Source organism: Aulostomus chinensis, chromosome 23 (genome assembly GCF_037954235.1).
Source record: "Aulostomus chinensis isolate RoL2024-O1b breed Wild chromosome 23, RoL_Achi_v1.0, whole genome shotgun sequence".
Classification (NCBI taxonomy): Eukaryota; Metazoa; Chordata; class Actinopteri; order Syngnathiformes; family Aulostomidae; genus Aulostomus; species Aulostomus chinensis.
The window spans coordinates 13,834,091-13,858,605 of record NC_141342.1 but is presented as its reverse complement, the minus strand read 5'-3'; the positions used below and the strand labels follow the sequence as shown (position 1 = coordinate 13,858,605).

General features: G+C 40.7%; 2 protein-coding genes across 3 annotated transcripts in view; one reads left to right on the top strand and one right to left on the bottom strand.

The window, feature by feature from the left end:
• Nucleotides 1-7,763, top strand: part of nhlrc2 (NHL repeat containing 2) — a 45,561-nt gene extending 37,798 nt beyond the window's left edge. The window contains exon 13 of one of the 2 annotated variants that reach the window (XM_086196472.1): nucleotides 7,641-7,763. The gene's annotated coding sequence lies outside the window, so the exon portion shown is untranslated. The remainder of the gene's footprint in view (nucleotides 1-7,640) is intronic. The other variant, XM_086196473.1, reaches the window with a different exon arrangement.
• The window catches only part of ccdc186 (coiled-coil domain-containing protein 186), a 27,844-nt gene continuing 5,953 nt past the window's right edge, over nucleotides 2,625-24,515 (bottom strand). The window contains exons 4-16 of the mRNA XM_086196471.1: nucleotides 24,490-24,515; nucleotides 22,581-22,793; nucleotides 22,371-22,490; nucleotides 20,742-20,846; nucleotides 19,936-20,034; nucleotides 17,996-18,082; nucleotides 17,771-17,913; nucleotides 16,583-16,838; nucleotides 16,063-16,252; nucleotides 14,327-14,407; nucleotides 14,020-14,248; nucleotides 7,661-7,880; nucleotides 2,625-5,035 (exon numbers count right to left, since the gene is read on the bottom strand). The exon at nucleotides 24,490-24,515 is cut by the window's right edge and continues 103 nt beyond it. Of these exons, the coding sequence (XP_086052597.1) occupies nucleotides 4,952-5,035; nucleotides 7,661-7,880; nucleotides 14,020-14,248; nucleotides 14,327-14,407; nucleotides 16,063-16,252; nucleotides 16,583-16,838; nucleotides 17,771-17,913; nucleotides 17,996-18,082; nucleotides 19,936-20,034; nucleotides 20,742-20,846; nucleotides 22,371-22,490; nucleotides 22,581-22,793; nucleotides 24,490-24,515 (1,853 nt within the window). The 3' untranslated portion in view covers nucleotides 2,625-4,951. The remainder of the gene's footprint in view (nucleotides 5,036-7,660; nucleotides 7,881-14,019; nucleotides 14,249-14,326; nucleotides 14,408-16,062; nucleotides 16,253-16,582; nucleotides 16,839-17,770; nucleotides 17,914-17,995; nucleotides 18,083-19,935; nucleotides 20,035-20,741; nucleotides 20,847-22,370; nucleotides 22,491-22,580; nucleotides 22,794-24,489) is intronic.

Sequence of the window (24,515 nt, the reverse complement as noted above, 5' to 3'; positions counted from 1 at the left end):
ACTGGATTAAATATTAAATGCATTAAATATATATGACTTCACATCCATGAATGGCCCATTTTGGCCTGATATCTACGCCAAAAAAAGAATAAATAAATAATCCATCCAGCTAATCTGAGCAGAGGTCTGACAGAAATATCTTGATTAATTATGCAAATGTGGTTATTATCTTTGGGGGGGGGGGGGTAAGAAACACAAACAGTTATTTCTGTGAGCTGGAAATGTCACCGTCTGGAGATAATTACTGCTAATGATCACAGTATCAGAGCCTGCTAATATGCAAGGAGAGCATAAAAGTGCACCCCAATCCACTTTTAAAGCCTTTGAATGTCCATGCTGAGATTAATTAAAGTCTCGTCCTCATCAGCAAATGAAAATGTGCTATTAGACCCAATCTGGATTATGAAAGTGGCCAAAAGACATGCCATCAGATGACCTTTTTGCCATTATCTGATGCGAAACATTAATAAAACTCGACTTCCTCTTGCTAACGATGCCTCGTAGGCCTGTAGGATGAAATCCCCCTGTGATTTTTCCACTCTGAATCCCACTGAGAGTGTCAAGGTGCGGTGCCAAAATCAGGCGCGAGTCTTCATTTGTCCATCTGTCTGAACTATTGCGTAAACTTGGCGTTCGTGGTCTCCATCTGTTGTTCTTTGGCTTGCTGTTTTGTGGCTCATGTAAAAACTGAGCGAATGAAATCAGTCTTGTTTAGCTTGTGTGATTTAAAGTGACCAGAGCATATTTTTGGCTTAATACCTTGGCGTTAAGGGAAGCTTACATTACTTATGCCTTGAGTTTTTATGCCTCCGCCAGTAAATAAGGTTGCCCAAAATACCATATTACAATTTGCTTCAAAGGGGATTTACAATTTGTATAAGATATGACTCACTCTGTCATTACACTCTTGGTTTGAATGAGGAAAACCTACCCAAAAAACTCCTTTTCACAAGGAAAAATGGCACAAAAAAAACAAGACATTGGAGAGAGCCTGAGATGTGGTGACGTTCACTCACAATTGAATGCAAAATGCAGCCTTTCAAACTGAGCACATACATTATTCTGCACAGTAAATGGTACGCATTCAACAACAAGAAGACATTTTGACTGGGGGGGGGGGGGGGGGGGGCGCGACTATAGCAACAAGAAAACTGGTAATTCTGCATTGCAATTGTTAGCCTGTGGGAGGTCACACGTCACAGCCATGACCTTTGACCTTATACCACCAAGTCTGAGTGGACTTTTGTGGCAGATTTGTAGATATTCCCTCTAGGTGTTCATGAGATATTGTGCCTGGAAGAGGTGATGGCGACAGAGACCTTGAACCACAGAAATCGCGTTGACTGCGTTTTTTTTTTGTTTTTTTTTTACCAAATTCAAAAGAAAGATACAGCATTAACAAGAATCGGACAGACAGACACGACTCCAATCCTGCCTCACAGTAACGTGGAGGATCAGAAGGTGGGCATCCATCCTGTGCGGCCTCACGGAGGGTTCAAAGCTCTCCGAGAGGCCGGCTGGAGTCTAAAAGAGGAAAACGTGCCCTTTTGCACCGTCTGGTTTGTTTCCTGCTCACAGTAAAAGACAACGTGTCATAGCTGAACGTCTAATCTTTGCCTCGCGAAACATCGTACCTTCTTGAAGTGTTAAATGTTTCCTTCATTCAACAGGTGGCTTATCAGATCGAAATAAGTGTACATCTGCGTGTTCTCGCTCTCATACCGACTCGTCACATGAAACGCTGACCCAAAAGGCTTTGACTTCTCTCTTATCTGCCTCCTGCAGAAGACAGTTTCCAGACATAATACTCAGACATTTGTTGCCGTGTGCTCCTGAGGCCAGCCCGAGTGTGAAACGTTTTATTTATGAACTACTTCATTCTTGTTGTTTGCTGCGAATTCTAATAAACATGTCAAAACATGGTTGGTGGAGCTGTGTTGCGGCGCTCGTCTGAGGTGAAGCAGGTCAGGAGTTGATGCATGAATATTCTTTTCTTTTTTTTTCAAGAAAGGCTTAAGGCAGACGCTGTAAATGAAGATTAACATATTAATATTCAGATATTTCTACCATGTAGCGGCTGTAACCGTGTTAGGAGGAAATATAGTCAACAAAAATAAAGTGACACCGGCCGGTGACCTCGACCGTCCCGCTCTGAAGCACAAGCAATGCTTTATGAATTCAGGAGTGGTCATCCAGGCTGATAGGAGAATCCCTTATCAGCGTACTAAAAATAGCCCCTCAGTAACCAGCGGCCTGAATTGGATATTTGAATCTGCAGGGGAAACGGGGATATGAGGGATGTGCAAGGAAGCTTATTTTCCCTGATAAATGATGCATCCTCACAGAGGGGGCTTTAAGAGTGTGGACCGAAGAATCATTTTTGTTGTTTTTTTTACTCTTTTATATTAACAAATCCAATCCTGGGTGATATACACATTCAATTACGGTAAAAGGAGAAGTTAAAGAGGAAAAGTTGCTCATTTTCATGCAAGTTTTTGGTTTGAAATCATCGGAGAGGTGGTCTGGTGTGACGTCGCCGCCGATGCTGCTTTTGAGCCGGAGCCAGAGGTTCTGTGAAAGACATCTCATCCCACTGGATCCCCTCAAAACACACACAACCACGATATAAGCAGGACACATTTATTCCCTGGAGACACCATATTGCGCGTGTGTGTGTGTGTATCAATATATGCGCGCATGCACACACACACACACACACACGCAAACATAATCCTGAATCATTCTTTTTTTAAAAACAGAATTTTACAGTATGATATATCTACATGTGTATATTTATAATCACAGTTTGAATATTCCACCACACAGAGCCAGGAGAATCATTGCACAGCATGGACACACACAAAAAAAAATCACATTTGACCACACACACACACACAGACACACACACATACACTCTGACCATCATTTCTTCATCTCCATATAGTAAAACACATGGTTCTGTTCTTTAATGCCGCTATCTCAGATTAGCAAGTGCTTCGTCTCTTACATGTGATCAAATCAGAGGGAGGGTGTTTTTTTCATGCCTGTTAATTTTCTACTTTTCCTTTTTTTGTTTTTGGCTTTCAGGCACATTTGACACACTGAAACCTGTTGAGCTGAAAAGGTTAGTAAGTTTCAGTACAGGTGAACGAAGATGAGTTTGCTACATCGAACATTAGAGTACCGATAGAAGGCTTAAAAGGACACATGACCCAAATTCTGGAATCTCATCTCCATTCCCGTCGTGGGCCACTTCAACTTCGCCTCGGGTGGGTGGGAAGCCTGTAAACATTCACGGCCTCCTAAAAAGAACACCGAAGCTTATCTTTTGTGAAAGCTTCAAAAACAAAACAAAAACAAAAAAAGAGAAGAAATTAGCAAGATGCCTTTATCCCACGCGTGTTTTTAAGCACCTGAGATGTGCTGCAGCTGTGTGTGTGTATTTGTGTGTGTGTGTGTGTGTGTGTGTGTGTTAACGTGGTCCTTCAGGCTTCGGTCTAAATGCAAATTATGTTTACCCCTCTGGATGGAACAAACTTCATGGTCAATCTGGTAAGAGCACATAAACCCCTGACTGAAGCATGTGTGCGAGGTGTAAACAAAAGCTGGAAGAGGTTTGAGGAAAAAAACATTAAGAAGAAGAAAAGGCACACATGCAACCATGCACACGCTAAAATGTGCTAGCACAGTATGTTTTACACACACACACACACACACACACTTGCATGAAAAAAGAATAAAAAAATAACAGAAAACAAACGAGAGGAAAAGGATTGCACTTTGTCCCTGGACAGATCCGGTAGATTCCTTTCCTGAGCTGCAGAGATAAACATCTGCTCTACACTTGATTTACTTCATCAGCGACACTACAAAGAAAAGCACGGAGGAGTGCGAGAGGAATACTGCAACATTTAAGTCCGTTTTTTGGTCGTCCCCCCAATCCATCGGGTCATCTTCTCGTGTCGAAACCCTCTTTGAAAAGAGTGCCAAATGATGCTAAACTGCTCCCTTCAGGGAAAACTACACATTGACATCTTAAGCAGTTCAGAGAGCCAGTGGGGTCGGACGAACACACTCAGGAGGGGGAAAAAGGTATTCCAGGTAAAATTAAGAGCAAAGATTCTAAAATAGAAATGAACATACATTCAAAAAAAGGATCAGATTCACTGAAATTAAAATACATTTTAACAAAAAAATGATTAAAAAAAAAAAATCACATTCAAAACTTAAGACCAGCTCTACATTTTAAGCATTATAGCGCGTTTATGGGAGACTTTTAGCACTCTGATGGCAAAGACACAGTCTGCACAAGATGTTTGACTCCACATATGTGAGCAGCGAGTTCCAGAAGAAGAAGCACTCCTTCATACATTTGGCGTATCGGCGAGGACGGAAATCTGGCGGAAAGTCAAAGGAGCGTGTTGGGAAGAGGAGCGAGAGAGAGAGAGAGAGAGAGAGACCAGAAGTTTCTGCTTTTTTTATGGTAAGAATCCACCTGCAAACTCGTGGTTGTTGTTTGGGGTTTTTTTTTTTTGTGAGTTTTTTTTTTTTTTTTTTTAAGTTCAGACCATTTCCAGGAAGAATTTGATGTACATTCAGATTCATGACGTCTTACAAGGCAGTCAGGGTTGACGCAACAGGCTCACGTTGTTTTATCAGGGCTCAAGGAGAGATGATGGAGGAAGATCTGTTGTGTCACAAAAAAAACAAAAAAACAAAAAAACAACAGCTTTGATGGAATGGTGACAGTTCAAGTAAATAGAGACACATTCACGGACAGAGTTCAAGAGGTTCTGGAGAAGGAACCTCAGGTGCTACTGGCACTTTAACATTCATGTCACTCCTTCGCATGCTGAAAGTAACGACTCTCAACTTTGCTGTCCGATCAGAAATGGTCCTTGGAACAGTTCTCGGTCCGTCCCTGGAACAGTTCTAGGTCCTGTTGCTGTGGTCACTTCCTCCTGACTACGTCCACAGGGTCTCTCTGCTGTTTGATGAGCCTCTCGATCTCAGCCCCCAGCGTCTGCAGATTCTCCTGGGACAAATTGAAAAAAAAGAAAAAGAAAAAAAGAGACAGAGTTCAACTTTAAAAAAAAAAAACTGCCACTAGGGGTCACACTTGTGCATGTGCACCTTATTGCTATTAGCTTTCAGCTAATGTTAGCTACCGAAACGTGTCATTACTCCACTGGATTCAATACAGAAAAGCTGCATTATTTGTGTTCTAAATCTCATATACAGAACTTTTAAGAATTAACACAAGAGTGGGATTTTTGTACTCACATGTATAACTACTTCAATTCGAATTCAAGCCTTTTTTTGTTTTTATTTGAATTTTTTTTTTGAGGAACTATTTATGGAAAGAAAGATGCTCCTGGCTATTGTTTTTTTTTTCCCCCTGTGTCAAGTCATTTGCATATATATATAAGACTATAACAGGCAATTTGTTCCTGAAGCTTTAATTTGACACTGTCACTTTTTTAATTATTTTTTGCCCGTGTTGAGGGCTGTTTATAACCTAAACATTGTTACTTGTCAATCTTCTTTAATCTAAAAAACAAACAAACACAGCACTGTCAAAAAAAACAACACAGCCGCATTATAATTATTGTCTCATTTAGGTTCTTAAATATCGTCTTCAGCATGGGTTTGACACGACAACAAAAACGGGAAGATGCTCGTTAATAGAAAATGAAAATCAGCATCTATTGTGCCCACATTAAAAACTGGAAGGCAGTAACAATACATGCAGGCAGACCCGTGGCATGAACGAGTTTCTAAGTCTGCCTCGTCCATGTGGGCGCATTCGAGACACTGATATTTATGGCATTTTTTTAATAAAACAAAATCTGGGGAATGTTTAAATTCATTTAGCAGAAATAAAACAGGTTTTCTCTCTCTCTTTCTCTCTCTCAATCCTGTCTAATAAACTGAGAAGGAGAGAGAAGCAGAGCAGATACATTCATTTGGGAAATCTGTTCAACTGAAGTATGAATTCATTGAATTCCTGAAGAAATCAGAAACAGTCTGGCTAAGTTTCCCCTCCATCAGTAACACAAAGGGAAGAATCAGACTGCTCTTTTTCAATGTCATCCCTAAAATAGAGACGTTGATAGACAAGCCAACAGTCCTGACAGCCGTCACATCAAAGTCACAGAGCAGGCACATTCACTTGCCATGACTGACTTCAAAGCTTCGGAATGATGTGACCCAAATGTAAGTCAGGCTGACTGAGCGAAGACTAGCTGCTACCTGGCGTTCCCTTCTGCTGTCACACTGTAGCGCAGAATGTCATTTTAAATATTTTTATTAGCGAGACATCAGCCCAGAGATGATGAGGCCGGAGAGAGAAATTGCTGATGACATACAACAACGGGGAGCCTGCAGTGAGGTTTTCTTAGTCCGGCAGGAGCTGATGATGATCGTTGGATTGGATTATGGGATTTTGAAGATTGACGTTTATGATTCAGAGTTGTTGTGTGATTATGAAAAAATGTAGTGACGTTTTTTTATCGCAACAAAGAAAAGTTAGAAAAAAAAGCTTTGCCTTTAAAGGCAACCACTGTACTCTGTACAAAGTGACTCTGATTTCTAAATTTACATGGTTCACCTGAATGCACCGTGAAATCCCTTTACAACGGTTGTTGTAAAATCGATCTTGATCTCTTGTTTTTCCGTTGGAAACATGTACAAAATGAGAAAACGCCATTAAGCCTTGCTGTTCACGCTGAATCTACCATCTTCACAGAAAGTTTGGCGTTAGCTTGAACCCTGGACCGAGCAAACTTCAGAGGAGACGTGGAAAGACCTTACAGTCTCCTCAGATGGTGTACGCGTGAAGTCGGCCAATTGAACGTTTTCAGTGAATGTTACGGGTTACGAAAGGTCATTGTATTCCAATATGTGTGGGTTGCTTATAGATGAATAATACATGATAAATTACAGCGAAACATACAGATAACAAAAGACTATCAGCATTTTTATAAGGGCTCTGATGGGCAAAAATGCAATTATATGAGAGCCATCTGAATAAGAAATGCACAAGTGTTCTCTTGACCTCCACTGAAGTGTTAATGTGATCGCCGGCGCGTGGTAGGCAGCAGGATAGCTGAAAACTGAAGGATGGATTTGGATGACATTTGGTGCAAAGAGAGGTAATATTACAAGGAAACATGTGATTAACCTTTAGAGCTGCTCTGGATCACATTATAGATCCTAGAGACTCTTCTGGGACACTGGCAGGGTTTATAGCTATTAAGAGGTATTAGTGGAGGTATCATTCTCTGACTGCTTTCTACTTACAATATTGTGACCACCGCTGATTTATCAATATGGCATCAAGCTGACGCAGGTACAAGCAGAGAAGCAATAAGACAAGGTTCCTACATATTTTTCTTGAGCCAAATTCAAGGATCCAGATTGTTTCTTTAAATGGTGAAAGAAATTGTTTGGTTTTGCATCAAAACTGTGTTACAAATAAATCAAGAACAAAAACTACAGCACCAGACAAGATGAGAAAATGTCTCCACACAAAATGATTGATTGTTAAAATAAAGCTGTTACTATTTACTAATCAGAGCTGGACTCCAAAGAATTCATTCATTCACCTCTCTGTTCTTTAAATCCCTGTCTCTGTGCAGCGTGCTGGGAGAGAACCTACCTTCAGTGTGATGTTCTTCAGCAGCGTATCCTCCAACACAGCCTGCAGCTTCCTGTTGATCTCCAGCGACAGATCCAGGGTCAGCCCGCTGTCCGCTGGGTGTGAGGTGTAAAGAGAAGCCATAATGCCTCCCCGCCGGCTCAGGTGAGCCTTGTTAATGTCTGACGCCTCTGATGAGAGAGCCCCTGACTCTTCCCTTAGCACGTAGCTCTGGATAATTCTGCAGGGGCGGTGGGAGCGAAGAGATGAGTCAAAAGGTGTGAGACACAAAATGAATGCATGTCATGGGCTGGAAACCTTAGAGAGGGAAAGTGAGAAAGTAGGATTTATGGACAGGAGCTCTGACAGTGAAATTAAATGGTTTCCAGCAGTAAAAGCAGCGGTTGTTTTGTGACTTCCAACTAGAAATAGTGTGCAAGAGAAACATTCTGCCTCAGTTTAAAAGATTATGACTGTGCCAGTTGGGGAGGGAGAGGTAATGAAAACAACAGCATTAGAATGAGCTGCCGGGATTCAATCAATTATCTGCACAACTGGGTCTATGTCAGTGTGTGAGCACCACAGAGAGAGAAAGGGACAGCCACCATACATCTTCATGTTCCTGACACATTTTCATTTCAGTGATAATACAGCGCCCAGGTGAAGCCATGTTTGTGCGGGAGAGTCAAAATTCATTAGCCTAACAGCTCGAAACTTCCTCATGTCCAATTTTCCCAGAGAAGCCAAGAGAACACTGACAAGCGAGCGGAAAACATATTCACATTCATTACTGCCTCCTACATTATCTTTCTCTTACTAAGAGACAAATTAGAGGGGGGGGGGTATAATATAAAGCACTTCTCAAGCTGAAGGAGATACTTTGAGGAAATTAGTGTGTGGAACTCACAATATCTTTTCTGCTGTAAAGTGTGAGGATGCTCAGCCTCCAGGCAGCAGAGATGAAAGAAACATTAAACCAGCAGAATTGCTCTTATTGCTTTTCTGTCCTTGAGTGTGTGTGTGTAGGCAGGTGAAGAAGGTTGTGCAGCACCACACAGAAAAGGTGAAGTACCCTCTTTCAATCTCTTGAGATGGGTCAGTATGTAACACTCTGTGCCATATATATATCGGCACAACGTGAAACCCTGAAACAAAGACACATGACACCCCCCCCCCCCCCCCCCCGGTTCTATTCATTTCAAAGTCAGGGAGCACCTGGGAGGGATTTTCTGAGGCAGAGGTAGCTGCAGAGGAGAGGCAGCTTCCCAGGAGAATAGCTTAGCTTAGCTTAGCTTAGCCAGTGCCACCACTATTTATCATTCATTCACGGCGACTGTAACAAAAAAAACAAAACAATGGAAGCTTGCCGACTAAAAAATCATCTGCGGTCTTATGATGCGTCTTTATAACGCTGACCTCCAGTAGTTTCACTCTTCATCCTGCTGCCTGACAGAAAATTAGCAGTGTGCGAGACATGCTTTCAATGCTAATCAATATCCAGAAACCATTTTGCTACACAAATGAATAAAATTCAAACCAGAGTCCCTCAAAAACAGCTGATTTTCTTCCGTATGTTTAGTAAACCATGCAAATTTCTACTTCAATACAGCCCTCTTAACTTCATAAACACAAGTGACGTAAAGAGATGAAACACACATTTGAGTTCTGTTAAAAACTGACACCAAATCAATATTTTACGTTCAATCCAAGCGTCACGACGAAAAATAACTTTCTCAAACCAACTATGAACACCAACTTCATGGAATATATCATGGTTTCAAAAGCAAATGGTACAAATTTAATGCCTACGCTGCAGAGCAGGGCAACCACAAATACTAGATTTAAAAACGATTTCAAAAATGACACCGTTTACTATTTTGTGACGTAAAAGTGCTCTTTAAATATGTAGAATCCCTACGTGTTTTATTTTGGGTTAGTTTTCATAATTTGACCAGGCAGCGGTCATGTCACTTGTCACAGGAATTTGGAATTATTTAAAACGGTCACATCATCACGTGGGATGAGTGGTTGGTCACAACCAGTTAGAGGATATAAAAGGTTTCATTTACATACGAGGTAATACCAGAATCATCTTCTAACCATTTGTGGAACAAACCCATAGTATGAAAGTAAAACCTTGCACGGCGATATTAAACTAAAGTTGTTGTACCAAAGGATAAATCAGTTGATTTTTGAAGAGGTCAGCTGGGAGACCCTGGCTGGTTTTTCATGGAATCACCCTTCAGTAATTTAATATACACAGTATTGTGCAGTAGATCATCTAATACAAAGTAAGAATGCATTTTTCAGAGTTCAGCCTCAAAATTGTTCCAGGTATAGGAACTTGTTTTAGGAGAAGCGATTAAAAAAAAGAAGAAGAAGAAAGAAAGAAAGGAATGTTCTGCTCCTGTTTGTGAAGACATTATCGTTTTCTTTCGAGTGAAAATTATGAAAGAGGTTATGGTAAGGTTGAGAGCATGTCAGTGACTTCTGTAAAAGACATTTGAGAAATGCCTCCATATAAATAGCCAATTATGTGTATGCTGGAGGCTGGTGCACTTGAGACCTTCTTATAATGCAAAAGCATTTATCAGCATTTCACCTGGAATGAAGATATTAAATATGCTGAGTGCAAGTGCAGACTGTAGAGGGGAGGAGGAAAAAAAAACTAATTATTTTTTTCAACCTGCATCCTTCGGTATTCATACTGCTACTCAATATTGGCTCTCGTGTGCAGCCGTTGTGGAAAATGACAGATGCATTTTCCCCTTTTTCATATTCATTAGATGTCTTTCACAGAAGTCGACCCTATATTTATGTCAGCCAAAAGCTAACAGTGCATTCCAAACAAAGAATCAATAACTGAAGAAAACAATAAACTAAAGAGGAGCTATATCACTACAAAGAAGCCACCATCATAAATTGACCCCGTCCCACACACACACACACACACACACACACACACACACACACACACACACACACACACACACTGGTGCTTACACTGCACAGACATAAAATGAGACTTACCTCCGACTAGACTTGCAAGGATCCATATTTGGATCCGCCCCCCCAGTTCCATCGTGACAGTATTTAGTAAAAAAAAAAAAAAAAAAATGACAGAAATTAAAGGTGTGGCCTCACCAGGTGCACTAAATGGCATGCACCAGGTCTATGGGGTGGGAGGTAGGGGGTGGGCGTCAAGTCAAAAAATAAATAGGACAGTGACCTCCATGTTCAACAGCTAGCATGTGAGAAAATCAGGGCAGCAAGTCGAACATGCATGAAGTAAAGATGGCAGCTCTGGGTGCGGTGCAACCTCTTGATATTTATTTTAAAAGGAGTGAAAACAACTCCAAAGACCAGTTCTCACAGGGACGCTAAATCCTGTGAACCAAAAGTAGCAAGAGAGAAGGAAGAGGAAGAAGAAGAAAAACTACAGGTCTGATCTTAATTTGCAATTTAAAGCAATTTGGGAGGTTGATGACGTTCATAAAATCCTATACACCCAATATTGAATTGTCTCAACCAATTCTGGCTGACATCCATTTGACTGTGACCTGGATGGCCACAGACATGTTAGATAAATATGTGAGCAAACCTTTATAAATACAGCTACTATATTTACGCTGAGCGTCCGTGCAGCCAAGGAAGTGGCGAACCTATCAACTGAAATCAAGTGAACTCGTTCTGGCAAAGACTGCAATAAACTAAGAAGTATCTAATCTAATATATTTTAACAAAGTCAGCAGCTGTGCGGTGTGCAAAAGACTTTATCTTGTTCTGACTTGAAGTTATTCCTCCCCCAGCTTTGTTCTCATGAACAGTATTGTAATGCAATTCTCATGAATGGATTATTTACACTTGACGGTCACAGCGGCCAGGTGGGAGGGCTTAAGGACAATCACGCCACTGAAGGATGCTGCTGCATGTTTAAGCTTCTTTACTACAAATCACAAAGATGACTCCGACTTCCTGGAAGCACATCAACATGCCACTAGGAGCAAAAAAACAACAACAAAAAAACAAAACAAAACTGCAGTGACACGGCAGCATAGCAGCAGGGTTGATATCCTTGATGTTATTCAACAAAGAAATGTAAAACTCTCAAATAATATCAGCGGTTAGGTCCTCTGACTTTCTGAGAGAACCTGTCTCGCCCATCAGTTTGGCGACTAACCGCAATGGCGGCGCTGTAGCGCATTCAAAACACATCACCACGGTTATCAAATTAGTTAAAAAAGGACTCCGGATCCTAAAATAATTGAATTTAGTTGACAATTGTGTTATCAAATTTGTCAACAGCTTCATATTTATTTTTCTGCTGGCAGAATTTTCAGCTTCAGGGGTCATAGTTGATAATAAAGTAGTTTTTTTTTTTTTTAAATTTGTTATAAGCAAATATCAGGGCTGGGCGATATAACTTAAAATCAATATTGTGAATATTCACATCTCTTTTTTCACTAAATCACAATAACAGGCGATTATTCCATGCAATTTTTTTTTCACCGTCCTTACAGCTTTGACAAATCCTGTATGGCAAATATACTGAATCATGAAAGGAACCCCACTCACACTTATGAGCAAGAGAGGTTCTTCCAAATGATATTTTTTGATGAAATTATTTTCTTTTATTTCTGAAGGATTCAGTAAAAAAAAAAAAAAAAAAAATCTTAACTGTGATTATTTGGCTGATATTGTAATCATTCTTGTGTCATTATTCAGGCAGGGATTTCTCTGCGGCGCCGCAGTGCTTTATTTTGACACACATTCTGCCTTTAAAAAAGGCCATATTTTGATTTCCAAAAATTTCAATTAATTGGTGGGTCCTTGAAAATATTTTCCACCGCAGTTATTCATTCTTTTTAATATAATTCAACAAGTCGCTTAAGACCCCCGACAATGAGTCATGCAACATCATCTCCCAGACAAAAGAGCTTTATTTTATATACTGTATGCAGCCCGCGGCGCTTAAATTAGTTGCTACCGCTCAACTCAACGTCGTTTGGAAATTGGAATAATGCGTGAGTAGTGAATGATATAACTGTTAGAAACTGAGATAAAAGATGTGAAAACACTTGAATAGCTAGTTGTTACCCAACTGAGTTTCTATGAATAACATTGCTTCGTCATGACCAATCACCCCCCCCCCCCCCACGCATATGGTTCCATATCTCCGTCTCATTATTCATCTCCTGCTTTAGACCTGCAGCTCGCCTGTCAATGTCCACCGGGTGAGAGGGACAGAAAGGCACCCCCCCTCAAAAAAACCCCCCAAAAAACAACACACACACATTCTCATTCCACGTACTGAAACATCCCCCACTTAGCTGAGATCCTACAGAGCTAAATTTAGCCTTGCGAACCGTGGGATTCGTCCTCAATTTTAACTCTTGAATGTAGGTTGAGGATAATAGATTCAATCCGAGCCTATAGCTGGGAAAACTTGAGAAGTGGGAAAGGAGAGGGAGGGAGGGAGGGAGATCAACAACTTGGATAGCTCAGTGCGATCAGAACTTGGGAGAAATGTTTGGATTGATCCTTTCTGATCGATCCGAAGTTTTAACTCATTACTTTGAAATGTATACAGTCCTGTTGGCTCAAGTCTCTATTATGTAGAAAAAACTCATTCTTCTACCTCATTTTGCTGTATCCTGGCACCGGTCCACTGTCCTAATCTATACATGAAGTCATGATGTGAGTAAACGTCCTTTGCACCAACGTCCTTCACATTTAGCGAAGGTGATGGCCATGAATATGTATCATTTAAGATCCATATTAATACATTTTTCTCCCCTGACTCAACTAAAAACTGCCCTACATGAAGTTTGGCACACTAGGTGATGCATAGGTGAGAGACTGAAGACAAGAGAGAGATACTGAGAGAGTCTAAACTGTGTGTGTAAGCAGATACTGTCTGTCAGGATTAGTGGAAGCACCGATGCAGCCTGTACAAGCATCCATGGGATGTTACCTCCTGTATTGGATTCCATGAGTGTGTGGTTAATAGCAATAAAAATGTGGACGTGGAACATCTTGAATCTGCCTCGGAGCAGAATCTTCTTCTCATTAGCGAAGCAGCAGTTTCTTACATTTTGCTGACTCCTCGTGTGGAGTTTAATGGCCGATGCTTGTGGCTTCTATTTGTTTTTTGTTTTTCTTTATGTGTTTTTCTATCTAACCTCAGTGCCCCTATAATACTGTTGAGCTTGAAGTGCTTTGACACAGAACACTGCGAAGTCGGTTGCAGATAGGGAAGATTGGGCCGCTGCGCCACTGCTTAAGCCGCTTACATAATCCATCTCTGCATTTTGCAGTGAGACATCAAAATACATCAATCTTCATGTCTCTTTCTCTGTACATCGGTCCGTGCCACTCACTTGGTCTTTTTACGGATCTCCTCCACTAGTTGCTTGATGTGATCCTCCATGAACTCAATTTTTTCCTGCTTGCGAGCAAGGGCCTTTTGTAGACGGACAATGCGCTCCACTAGCACGGCCTTGTCGACCTCCGGGAAGCTGTCTACAACCATTACCGAAGGGCCTGATTGGCTCTCTGGTGACCGCTCTTCAACACTGCTGCTCAATCCATGGCGTGTGTTCAAAGAGCCTGAGGAGATGGATATGAACTTAGAAAGCGGATAATTCAAAACTGCATGGTCACATTCTGACAAACTAGTAGTAGTACCCGAGGAGCTGGATCGACTCCCCATACTGCTGACATCCCGGTCGCAGCCTCCGTTCTCCACCTGCTCTAACCGCTTACGAGCTGCAGAACATCAGAAAGTCAAGTTATGGCATGGTTTAAAGGTTATGATCCTTTATTATAAATGACTGGTTTCAAAACTGAAGCTAGAAAAATAAGTTGTTTTCAGAAAAAAAGACATCCAAAAGCAACTGTTAATTTAAAAATCTCCTGTAATTGTGTGAGATAAAGACGAGCAAGCAGTTCTTGATGTGTGGTACATTCACTCAACTTAAAAGTTAATTGATTTTGAATTCACCTCTTATTGCATTGATTCCTAAATTAATTAATCAATCACTAAGTGTATGAGAAAAATAACAGGCATATATAACTGGCATCCAGTCATATAATGACTTCAAAACATACCGCAGCCATGAGGAAATCAGTTTAATTGAAGCAGATGCCAGCAAGACGGCAACAGCAAAGTCAGAGCGAGAGATAATTACCTGACTGAATTATCTTTAGCGCCAACTGTGAAGGTGCCTAGCTGAATAAATGGGATGCAGGTTGCGTTTGAAGAGGAGTGCACGCTCAGCAAACCTCGCTAAGGCTTCGCCGTTATTACATAGTAGTCATAAAGTGTGACTGGAAAGGTTGATGATTGATGACAGTCTCGAGGGAAAATGTCCTACCTGTCCCATTTGGGAGGTTAGTGGAAAGCTTGCTCATATAGGATAGTAACGCTAAACTTCAAGGTTACACCGTGTGTGAGTGTGTGTGTGTGTGTGCCTAGAAAACCAAGTAGAAGAGTGTTCTTTATAATCTCAGCATGAGAGGAACAGTAGCTCTCTAAGCACTGCCTTTATCACATTCTCATCTATTTGTATTTTGCTCCTTTTAATTTACATATTAGGCCTGACATTAACACCTGAGCAAAGCCAGTCTGTCAGCTAAGCCATTTTAAAACCTAGAATATAACTATGAATCACTTAGAAATCAAATGAACACTCACAGCAGAGTCCTGTGATGAACCATCAATCACAAGAGTATGACTAATGTTTAGTTTGGGGTTTTTTTCACAAATACATTGGAAGAGAGAAATATTTGAAAATTATAAACGTCTCAGCTGAGATTATTTCTACATCAGAATCTTTGAATTGGCTGAGTAAACAAGTCTCAGGAACAGCTTGTCATTGCTATTCGATGTGCTTCATCTGCTTTGTCGTGGGGAGTTGAATTTCAGTGCGCGCGCCCAGTAGAGGCAAGCTGAAATGCAAACACAGAGGACTATGTTTGAAATGTCCCACTTTTACACGGCACACAGTGATGACCCTCTGTGTAATGTGTACACGGTATATGGGGCGCAGGATGGACGGTAAACATCCTTGCATGAAGGAGGAAATAGCGGTCAAACATATTCATATGATTAATACGCGGTAAAGTAAATGCATTAAGGTTTTCAGATAATGGACCATGGATGGCTACTTTAATGGAATTTGATACCAGCAGTTTTGATCATTTTTAATGTAAATCAAATATGCATTTTGTGGTGTGTGGAAGTTGAAACCATTTGCAGAATTGTCAAGCAAAATTTAACGAAAGGAAGAATTTAGGTCACTCTATACCACTTCCAGCCTTCTATCGGTCCCTCCGTATCTGCAAAGTCCCATTAAACTGGGTTCCGAACCATTCAAGGTCAGCTGCCTGATGGAGCTGGAGGAAGACGCTGGGTTCCTAACCTTGTGTTAGCTGTTTCGTCAGGTCCTTGATGTTGGCTGCTTGTTTCCTCTTCTGAGACACCAGCTCATCCCTCAGCTCTTCTACTCGTGTTTTCAGCTGGGCTACTTCTGCTTGCAGCACCATTCTCTCCTCCTGCAGACCCTGCACCTCCTGCTGCCTCAGCACCTCTTCCTGTTTCAGCCGCCGCGACTGCAGGATTAATGGGAGCACACAACAATGTCACTGATAATGCAATTTCAGCCTTAACGGAGTGATATATTAGAATGAGAGCAGCAGCTTGCCAAACATAAGAGTTAGAGTCTCGAAAACTGTGACGGAACTGAAAAATATTGCTATTAAAAGACAATGTGTGTTGTAGGAAAAATAATGAGAAGGTCAGTGCATTTGTTCCTACTGGAGACGTGATTAAAGGAAAATGAATGAGTGATCATTAGAAATGAGACTGGAAACAGACTCTACCATCGCCACGTTTTAAAAGGGCGACACTGTTACACAATTTCATCTCTCTGTGAGTTCAACCTTGTCATCCAGCAGCCGGTTGGTCTCCTCCAGCTTGGCTTGGAGCTCCAAGAACCTGCTGTTGAGTTGATCTAACTGGGACTGCAGTGCATTACTCTCTGACTGGAGCTGTGCGTTTTTGCTGCTGAGCTTTTCCGTGAAGCCCAATAATTCAGCCTCTCGCTCCCTGCTGCCTCGTACGTCACGCTGGAGATCAGCCATCTGGTTGTTCAAGGCGTCTACTTCCTCACAGCGAGACGTGAGTTCTTGTTGGTCGCTGTGCGAAAGAGAGCACATTGATGAGGGTTTAACAGAGACAGCGGCTCAACTGAGATGGGTATCACTACAAATCTCCCATTGAGGGTGTAAAATGCAGATCATCAGGGATGTACAAGCAAACCCGAATGGTGCAACAAAGAGCAAATGTATTGATATCCATTACACAAAGGACAGTCAAGGACAATAATAGGGACCGTATTCATTCAAATTCTTTTTTACAACCAATACCAGTAACCTACAAACAAGTCACCTACAAGGGGTCACAGTCTCCAAGGGACAGTTGGCTTTTCATTGAAATAACCCACTTACTTCAAGCTAGCACACACAATGCAGCGTTTCAATACGTAGAAGAGAAGAAGTCTCTCTTTCAGGTCATTTGCAAAACTGGCAGAATCACATACCCACAGAGGGACTAGAGCCTCTTTCTGCCCTGTGTCCTACATCTGTCCTTGGCCTATATTTAAATGCTCTGCTAAGGAAATTGAAAATAAAATAAAATAAATGACAAGAACACTGCAACCTGCGCAGTCCTTTCAGACAAATGATGTCAGTTGCATAAGTCAACAATTGAATCTACTTTGAGGACAAATTATTGAGGTATCTAAAGCTTAGCTCATCCCATGAATGATATTTGCATGAAGACATAAAATAATAATAAGGACGGCATTACTTTGTTAGAGTGTAACCCTGATGAAACTAATAATTTTGGAAACCACATGACCCAGAAATTCATTACAAAGCGCAGTCAGCAATAAAATTCCTAAGGAATGTCTCACATAAGAGATTAGGTACAAACAAAACACAAGATTGTCTTTATCTTACTATTCACGCTAATGTTATTTCCTTTAAATGCTGTGCTCATCAAAGTACAACACTGATTTTTGCGCCGACACAGCAGCCCACAGTGTTTCTGTGAGCGAGTGTTGCTACCGTTGATGCTGCTCCTGGAGCTCAGTGATTTGTTCCAGCTTTTCTCTCTGGCTACCGATCTCAGCCTTCTGTCGGTTGATGATCTCTCTGTACTTGCTAAGCTCGTCCTCCCAGCGTGGACGCTCGTCCTCCAGACACTTTAGCTGTGGAACAAACACGAGCTTATTGAAAACAAGGTGATAGGACGGGCGCACACAGATACTCAAACACAGCAATGTGGCGAACCTTGGTGCGGAGAGTATCCAGCTCGTCCATGCTCTCTTTGTAACTCCTCTTCAGGTCGTCCAGCTCTTTGGCCTTCACTCGGTGCACCTGCCAGATGAAAAAAAAACCCGTATCAACCACATACCGACTCACTTTTACGGCGTTTAATACACATTCATTGTTCACTGTCAACATATGAATCCTAATTCGAACCTACAGTACAAAGGTTTATTCACAGTTCCAACAGGGATGACCATACTGAAGATTATCAAGTCACTTCAGTGGTTTGGCTTTATTTAAATGCAGATGCATTTCCTGTCTGAGTGTTGCATTCATTAAATTGATTCTGTTTTGTAGTCACTGAGAACATGAAAGCAAAGTTTAATAATGTTTCCTCTCATCTTTTTAACAAAGCCATTAACGGCACCACTGTTAGAGAAGTTTTCCAAGAAGTAATTAGCAGCTCCTGGTATCCACGACAACAACAGTAATAGAGTGGCGGCAAATGCATTTCCTATTTGCTCCATTCATTTATCCCTTCCCATCTTTTTAAAATGTTAATGGCAATCCTGCAGTTTTGTTTGCATTATTTATGACTCAGTTGCCTGGCTGCTGGAACATAACGTATATACTACAGTAAACACAGGACAGAAATCATCAAAGGGACAATATTGGCATCAACGGAGGTGGCACAGGTTATGCCTTTAAAAACAACACTCTAACTAGACATACTGCATTGTGATCGTACCCCGATGTGTGCCTGTTACAGCGACCTTGACCGTTGACCACTGACCGCTGACATTTGACCACCTAAATCTTTTCACTTCATCCTTGAGTCTCTGCAGACATTACTGCTGAGCTTGAACTTGAAGAAATTCCCTCCCGATGTTCATAAGATATCACAAAAATGGGACAGACGTTCAGGCATAAAAAGTCTCAACTGTGTATAAAAATGAAAAGTCTAAAAAAGGGTTGAAGTACGTACACATGGCGGACATGAAGTTAAAGGATGAAGAGATTCATATCCTTAGATGACATATTTTAAGTCCAAACTTGAGACATAGGTAGGATAATTTTTCCATAAACATGGGAACTTATTTAGGGGCTCGGGTAATGAATAGCATTGTTACACCCGCTCCAATATCGGGGCTTTTAAATTATTTTATTAGACTAGCCATTTTCCTGAAATGAAATTGTCACCAAATGTGATGGAGGGCTTTAGTGTGGGCCGAGGAAGCGCCCGTTTATTTTGGGGGCAGATCCATTTAACAAAGCAAAAAAAAAAGAATCTGTTCAACATTTGTGTTGGCGGAGGACCGTGTGCTCACTGGATGCACTTCTACTTTTAAAAGGCATCAACATCTTGTGATTTTGTTATCTGCAGATTTCTGAGAAAATCCTAAATGTAATAAAAAATTAAAAAAAAAATAGGATTGAGACTTAATTTAGAATTCTAATACAAAATCTTTGTATTCAGGACAACCTAACAACATTTACAGCCTGATATCTGTGAAATTCAATTTTCAGCAATTTAAAAACCTGTAAACACGCAAGCCAAACGAACAAGACTGTGACGGCAAGAAGTGGGTGAGGTCTTCAGGGTTGCTGTCGCAACACTTTGCTGCTTCATATTGATTATTTCGGGGTCACTTATTTTTAAAGTGTGATTCCCTTTAGAAAGGGGCTGAGAGGAAAACAGGCCATTGTGTTTGGATTGGGTCCATGTCTGGGCTCATGTGCACTGTATGTAAGTGCATTACTCATTTCTGGTTAACGAAATGAATCTGAATATTTTTACTGAAATAAACGGGACCAAGTCAGCCATTAAAAGACTGATAATTACTCTATTACCAGACGTAGAGTTAGAAATTAATGGGAAAAAACAGAATGCAAACATGACATAATGAAATGGACTGTTGCTTGTGACTGTGTGTAGTCAGGTGTGTCCAAGTGTGTTTCACCTCAAGCTGGTCTGTTTGTTCCTGTTTATGTTTCTCAAGTTCTCCTTTGGTTTCCTTCAGTTTAGCATCTAGAGCATTGGACTTGAGCTCTTCTGATTCCTGCAGGTCAGATGGATATATGATTTAAACCCAAGAGAGGAAAGCTGTATCAGACAGAAATAGCAATGGGTGGGGGAAAAAACAAAAATAGATATAGGGTATATGATGAAGACAGAACAAGCTTGGTAGAAGGAAATGTGTCTGGAACATCAGATAAAGGAAAAGTAAAACAACTACAATATATTTTCTATAACTACAATAAAGAAAATGGCCATAATCTGTATTTAAAACATAAGATTTAGAATGCATTGTACTTAGGGGTGTTGTATTTTAGTATAATTGTTCATTTAAACAATGATCACCGTCCACTTGGGAGAGAAAACAGTAGCTCAGATTCCCCATCACGCAGAGCTTGAGCAGCTCTTTACCACCATCACAAGGTACAAATGAAAACTGCTGTTCTGCTCAAACATTGTTCGCCGAGTTGGATCAGCATGTATTCTACAAAACAAACATACCTGCATAAAATGGCATTTACTCCACATAGAGTTCAGTAGGAGACACAGCAACCTAATCTCAAAGGTTCTCATTCTCACAGTTAAATTATATGCATTGAAGTAATTGCAGAGTTAGGTTTTGACAAATAAACTCAATGCATTCACACAAACTCAGACACACAATGTGTTTCTAGAGCATAGATATCGGAGATTCACACACATTCTTAGTCATGAGTAAACTAGTACGTCTATGTGATAAATAACACCGACCTGATATGTTCGGATCATGTCTTGGCAGTTCTTGCGGATCTGCTCCGTCTCTTCTTTGGCTTGGGCCAGTTTAGACACGGTCTCCCTCAGCTTGTCTTTAGATTCCTGCGCAGAAATCAAAAGAATACACAAGACTCATTACGGGTGTTTCACTTCAAAGCACAGCCAGTGGAAAACTCTAAAAACATGTTGTTAAAGGCTTCTGTTAGAGACATTTTTCGGGTAGGTTCATATATACCAGTGATGCTTTGGTTGGCGGGGGGTGGATGGGTTACGTCTCAAGAAAATATAACGAGTTGAGGTGGGTGAGTCACAAAAACAAAACTGAGAAGAAAACAAAAGCAGCATGTGTGTGTGTGTGTGAAAGAGAGAGAAAGAAAGAGAGAGAGAGAGTGAGAGAGACATTGACCGTGTATTTAATGAGTTAGTTATTTTGCTTCATCATCAGTAAGAAAAACAGATCATTTGGAATGTCTGTGCATTTAGCCTCTTCCCACACATGTGAGCAGGGACAAAGGGCCCACTGACAGCGTCATAGCCCAGCCTCACAGAGAGCTGACAGTCACTCAGTCCCCATTCACTGTTTGCAGTTATGCCTATAAAAAGTAACGAACTATATAACCCTCGGAATTAAGAGCGAGTTGGATATCTGGATATTTTCAACCGCTGTTCCGGTGTCCAAATCGTATATTTATAACCTCCTGCTGGGACATAAGTAGGCATGATTGTTGTGACAAAACCGGTCCCTGACAGCTGTGACACTAATCAATACAGCACGAATAAATACACATGAATAAAGTTATAATTTAGTTATTTATGGGTCCTGTTTGGGCTGTTAAGTAAGATGTATTTCTGCTCATCCCAAACCACAAATATTAGTCTTGTAGCTCCTGTGGATTATGGCAACAATTGAGTTATTGCTTTACGCTCCTCAGTGTAATTGCTTGGGGCAGTTAAACATAAAACCATTATTTTCAAATGGACATTTTCACAAATAGCTACATTGTTGATGATAATTTCCTTCCTGGATCATTACTGTACAATTTTCAGCCCATTTCATTTAGCCCCCTGAATCAAAAGACACGTCTAATCATGTTTAGGTTTTTGTTTTTGTTTTTTTTTTTTTTTTAAATGGAGCAGCTGAAAATAAAATGACTGTCATTTCTGGATACACCCGACAGGCAAAAGAATCTTTGATCAACAACAAGACCGGTCACTGGACTAAATGAAGGCAATAAACATCAACATGACAATTAGATGATAAGCTGCAGTGATGTCATGGCGTCAGCATTATGTATTCTTAATTAAGATGTTTATCATAGAAGCCAAAGCACAATACTATTAACAGTAAATTTCCTTAAATACAGTAGCTGCAAAATCTAATGTTACTAAGTGCATGGTAATAAAGTTTAACAATGCCATAAAATCAAAAGTTAGTCATATCTTGGGATCTGACAAGACGTGTAAGATGACATTATTGCCACATAATCAATATTGTGGATTTGCACCATTTAATGTTTATTACAAGCATCTTTACAGAAATAGCTTTGGTCATTTGACTCTTTTCTATTGGAAAACATCGATCTTAGTGCAATGACAATGTTTGACTAGAACAAACGTCAAACGTGCCTTATGAGCATCCGCCTCACTCTTCAGCTTGTTCTGGGCCCATTTGACCTTGATAAGATGCGAGTTGTTCTCTTCCTTTAGTTTTTCGACCTCTCGAGCCAACCTGCTGACCTCTCCTTCCTGGAAACAGAAAAGACAAATAAAGCGGGAACGGCGTCACACCTTTTGTTTTTTAATTTCCTGAAGGTTATAAAACGAAAACTAAATTACCTTAGCTTCACACAGCTGCTGCAGTCGGCCTTTGTCCTGAGCCAGTTGGTTCCCTCGAAGGGCCTGGCGGTCCACCTCCTTAGTAGCTTCCCTCAGCTTCTTCTCCAAATTCTCCTTATCGCGTCTCAGGTCAAGTGCCTCCTTCTCCCCGCGCACATATTTCATCACCATGGCCTCCTTCTCTTGGCGTGCTTCATCACATTTCTTGTTAACCTGAGAGAAATGGAGCCATGTTTGGGTCAATCTGTACACTTCTGCCACTAAGCTGCTTGTACTGAGAAACTGTCTGAGATTTGTTTCGAATCCTTCGGAGGAGAAAGGACTTACTTACGAGCAATAAGAGCGCAGTAGTAGTCGATTAATTTGAACCAAGTCAATATGGCAACTTTCTTTCTTAATATTTCTTACTACAGAACTAATACCGACACCTGCTGAACTCTGATGGTTCACTACCTGCTCGTCTCACATCTGTGTGTTCATTCCTCATGCCAGCGAGACGCTCGTGTTCTAGTTCTCAGGTTTTGTCAGACAACAGTGTAATGTTCCTGTTCTCAATGTGCAACGTTTACTCTAACACACTCTTCTTTCAGGGGAGGAAGAGGGAGAAGTAGAAACTGTCCTGCATAGATGTTGGGGTATTTTGGACATTTTTCTCACAAAATAATTAGAACCATCATAATATCAAGGTGCGTTTCACGTACAAATAAAAAAAAGTTAAAAAGATAACTTAGGTCTTCATCGCCGCAACATGACTGACTGTTTCATGAGTTGGTCAAAGCTAAACGCTAAAAATAAAAGGAACAGTCGACTGAGTGCTAAATCGGCCTCGTCTTGCTCGCTGAACAGCGAAATTAAAAACAACAGCGTGTAACAAAACTGCTGAGATGAAAAGGGCCTTGTATGTATTCAACCAGATGTGGAAGGTATTGGATGAAAAATGATGGTATGATTCACTTTACAGGTGATCAGCTGTTGGGTGTGCAAAGACCTCGACCGTTGCTCTGCTTGCTCTTTGTTAGAAAAATACTGAGTCACTTGAAAGCTATTTTTGCTCTAGATTGACAAATTCTTCATTCAGACCAACAGATGACTACAACATAGTTATTTAAAGGATAATTTGCATGTTTTCTTTATTAAAGGCGAAGACATTTTCCCATGTTTTTGGGTCTAAATAATTGCCCCAGTATTGACAGAGACAGCCAGCCATGAGACAGCTGCACAGGGAATTTTCCCATGTCAACGTATGTCCACTATAAAGTACTGGGTTTTGCCACCGACCGTCTCAAGATTGTTATGACAACATTATGGATTTCTCCTTAAAAGGAAGTGTATCTGTTGAGGGATTCTTTCCATGTTGTAAGATTCGCACAATAGCAAATCTCGGTCTGTAATAACAGCAATTATTACTTTGATGTGGGAAAAACGCCCCGTTGAAATACTTTGTCTTCATGTCATAATGTTTGCTGGTTAAACAGGAGTTTTAATTCAGATGAGGGCAACATTAAATCACATCACACCAAAGAGGTAATGCAACAACTTTCAGTATTTCAGATAAATGATTCTTCTTTAACTACATTAAACATCTACTTTCCTCCCATGTGTATTTACAAAGATACACTTAATTTATCTTGGCTGTGATTAAATCAATGACAGCAAACTAAAAATACCACAGAAATGATTTATCATAATTTATTATGAGTTATTATCTTATTCCAAAGGATACAAACCGCAGTTTGCAGTTTAAATTGGTTTAGTTGTTCATTTTATAATTCATCATCTGCCAAGGAATGAACTCACAAAGTACTGTGGCAGCCTACCAATGAACCCTTGCCAGACATGTAAATCAGAGTCAAACAGGGCCAAACATTTTGTGCCACTTGCTTATCAAGGGATTTGGGTCTAGTTATACCTGCTCAAGCCGGTACGTCATGTCCC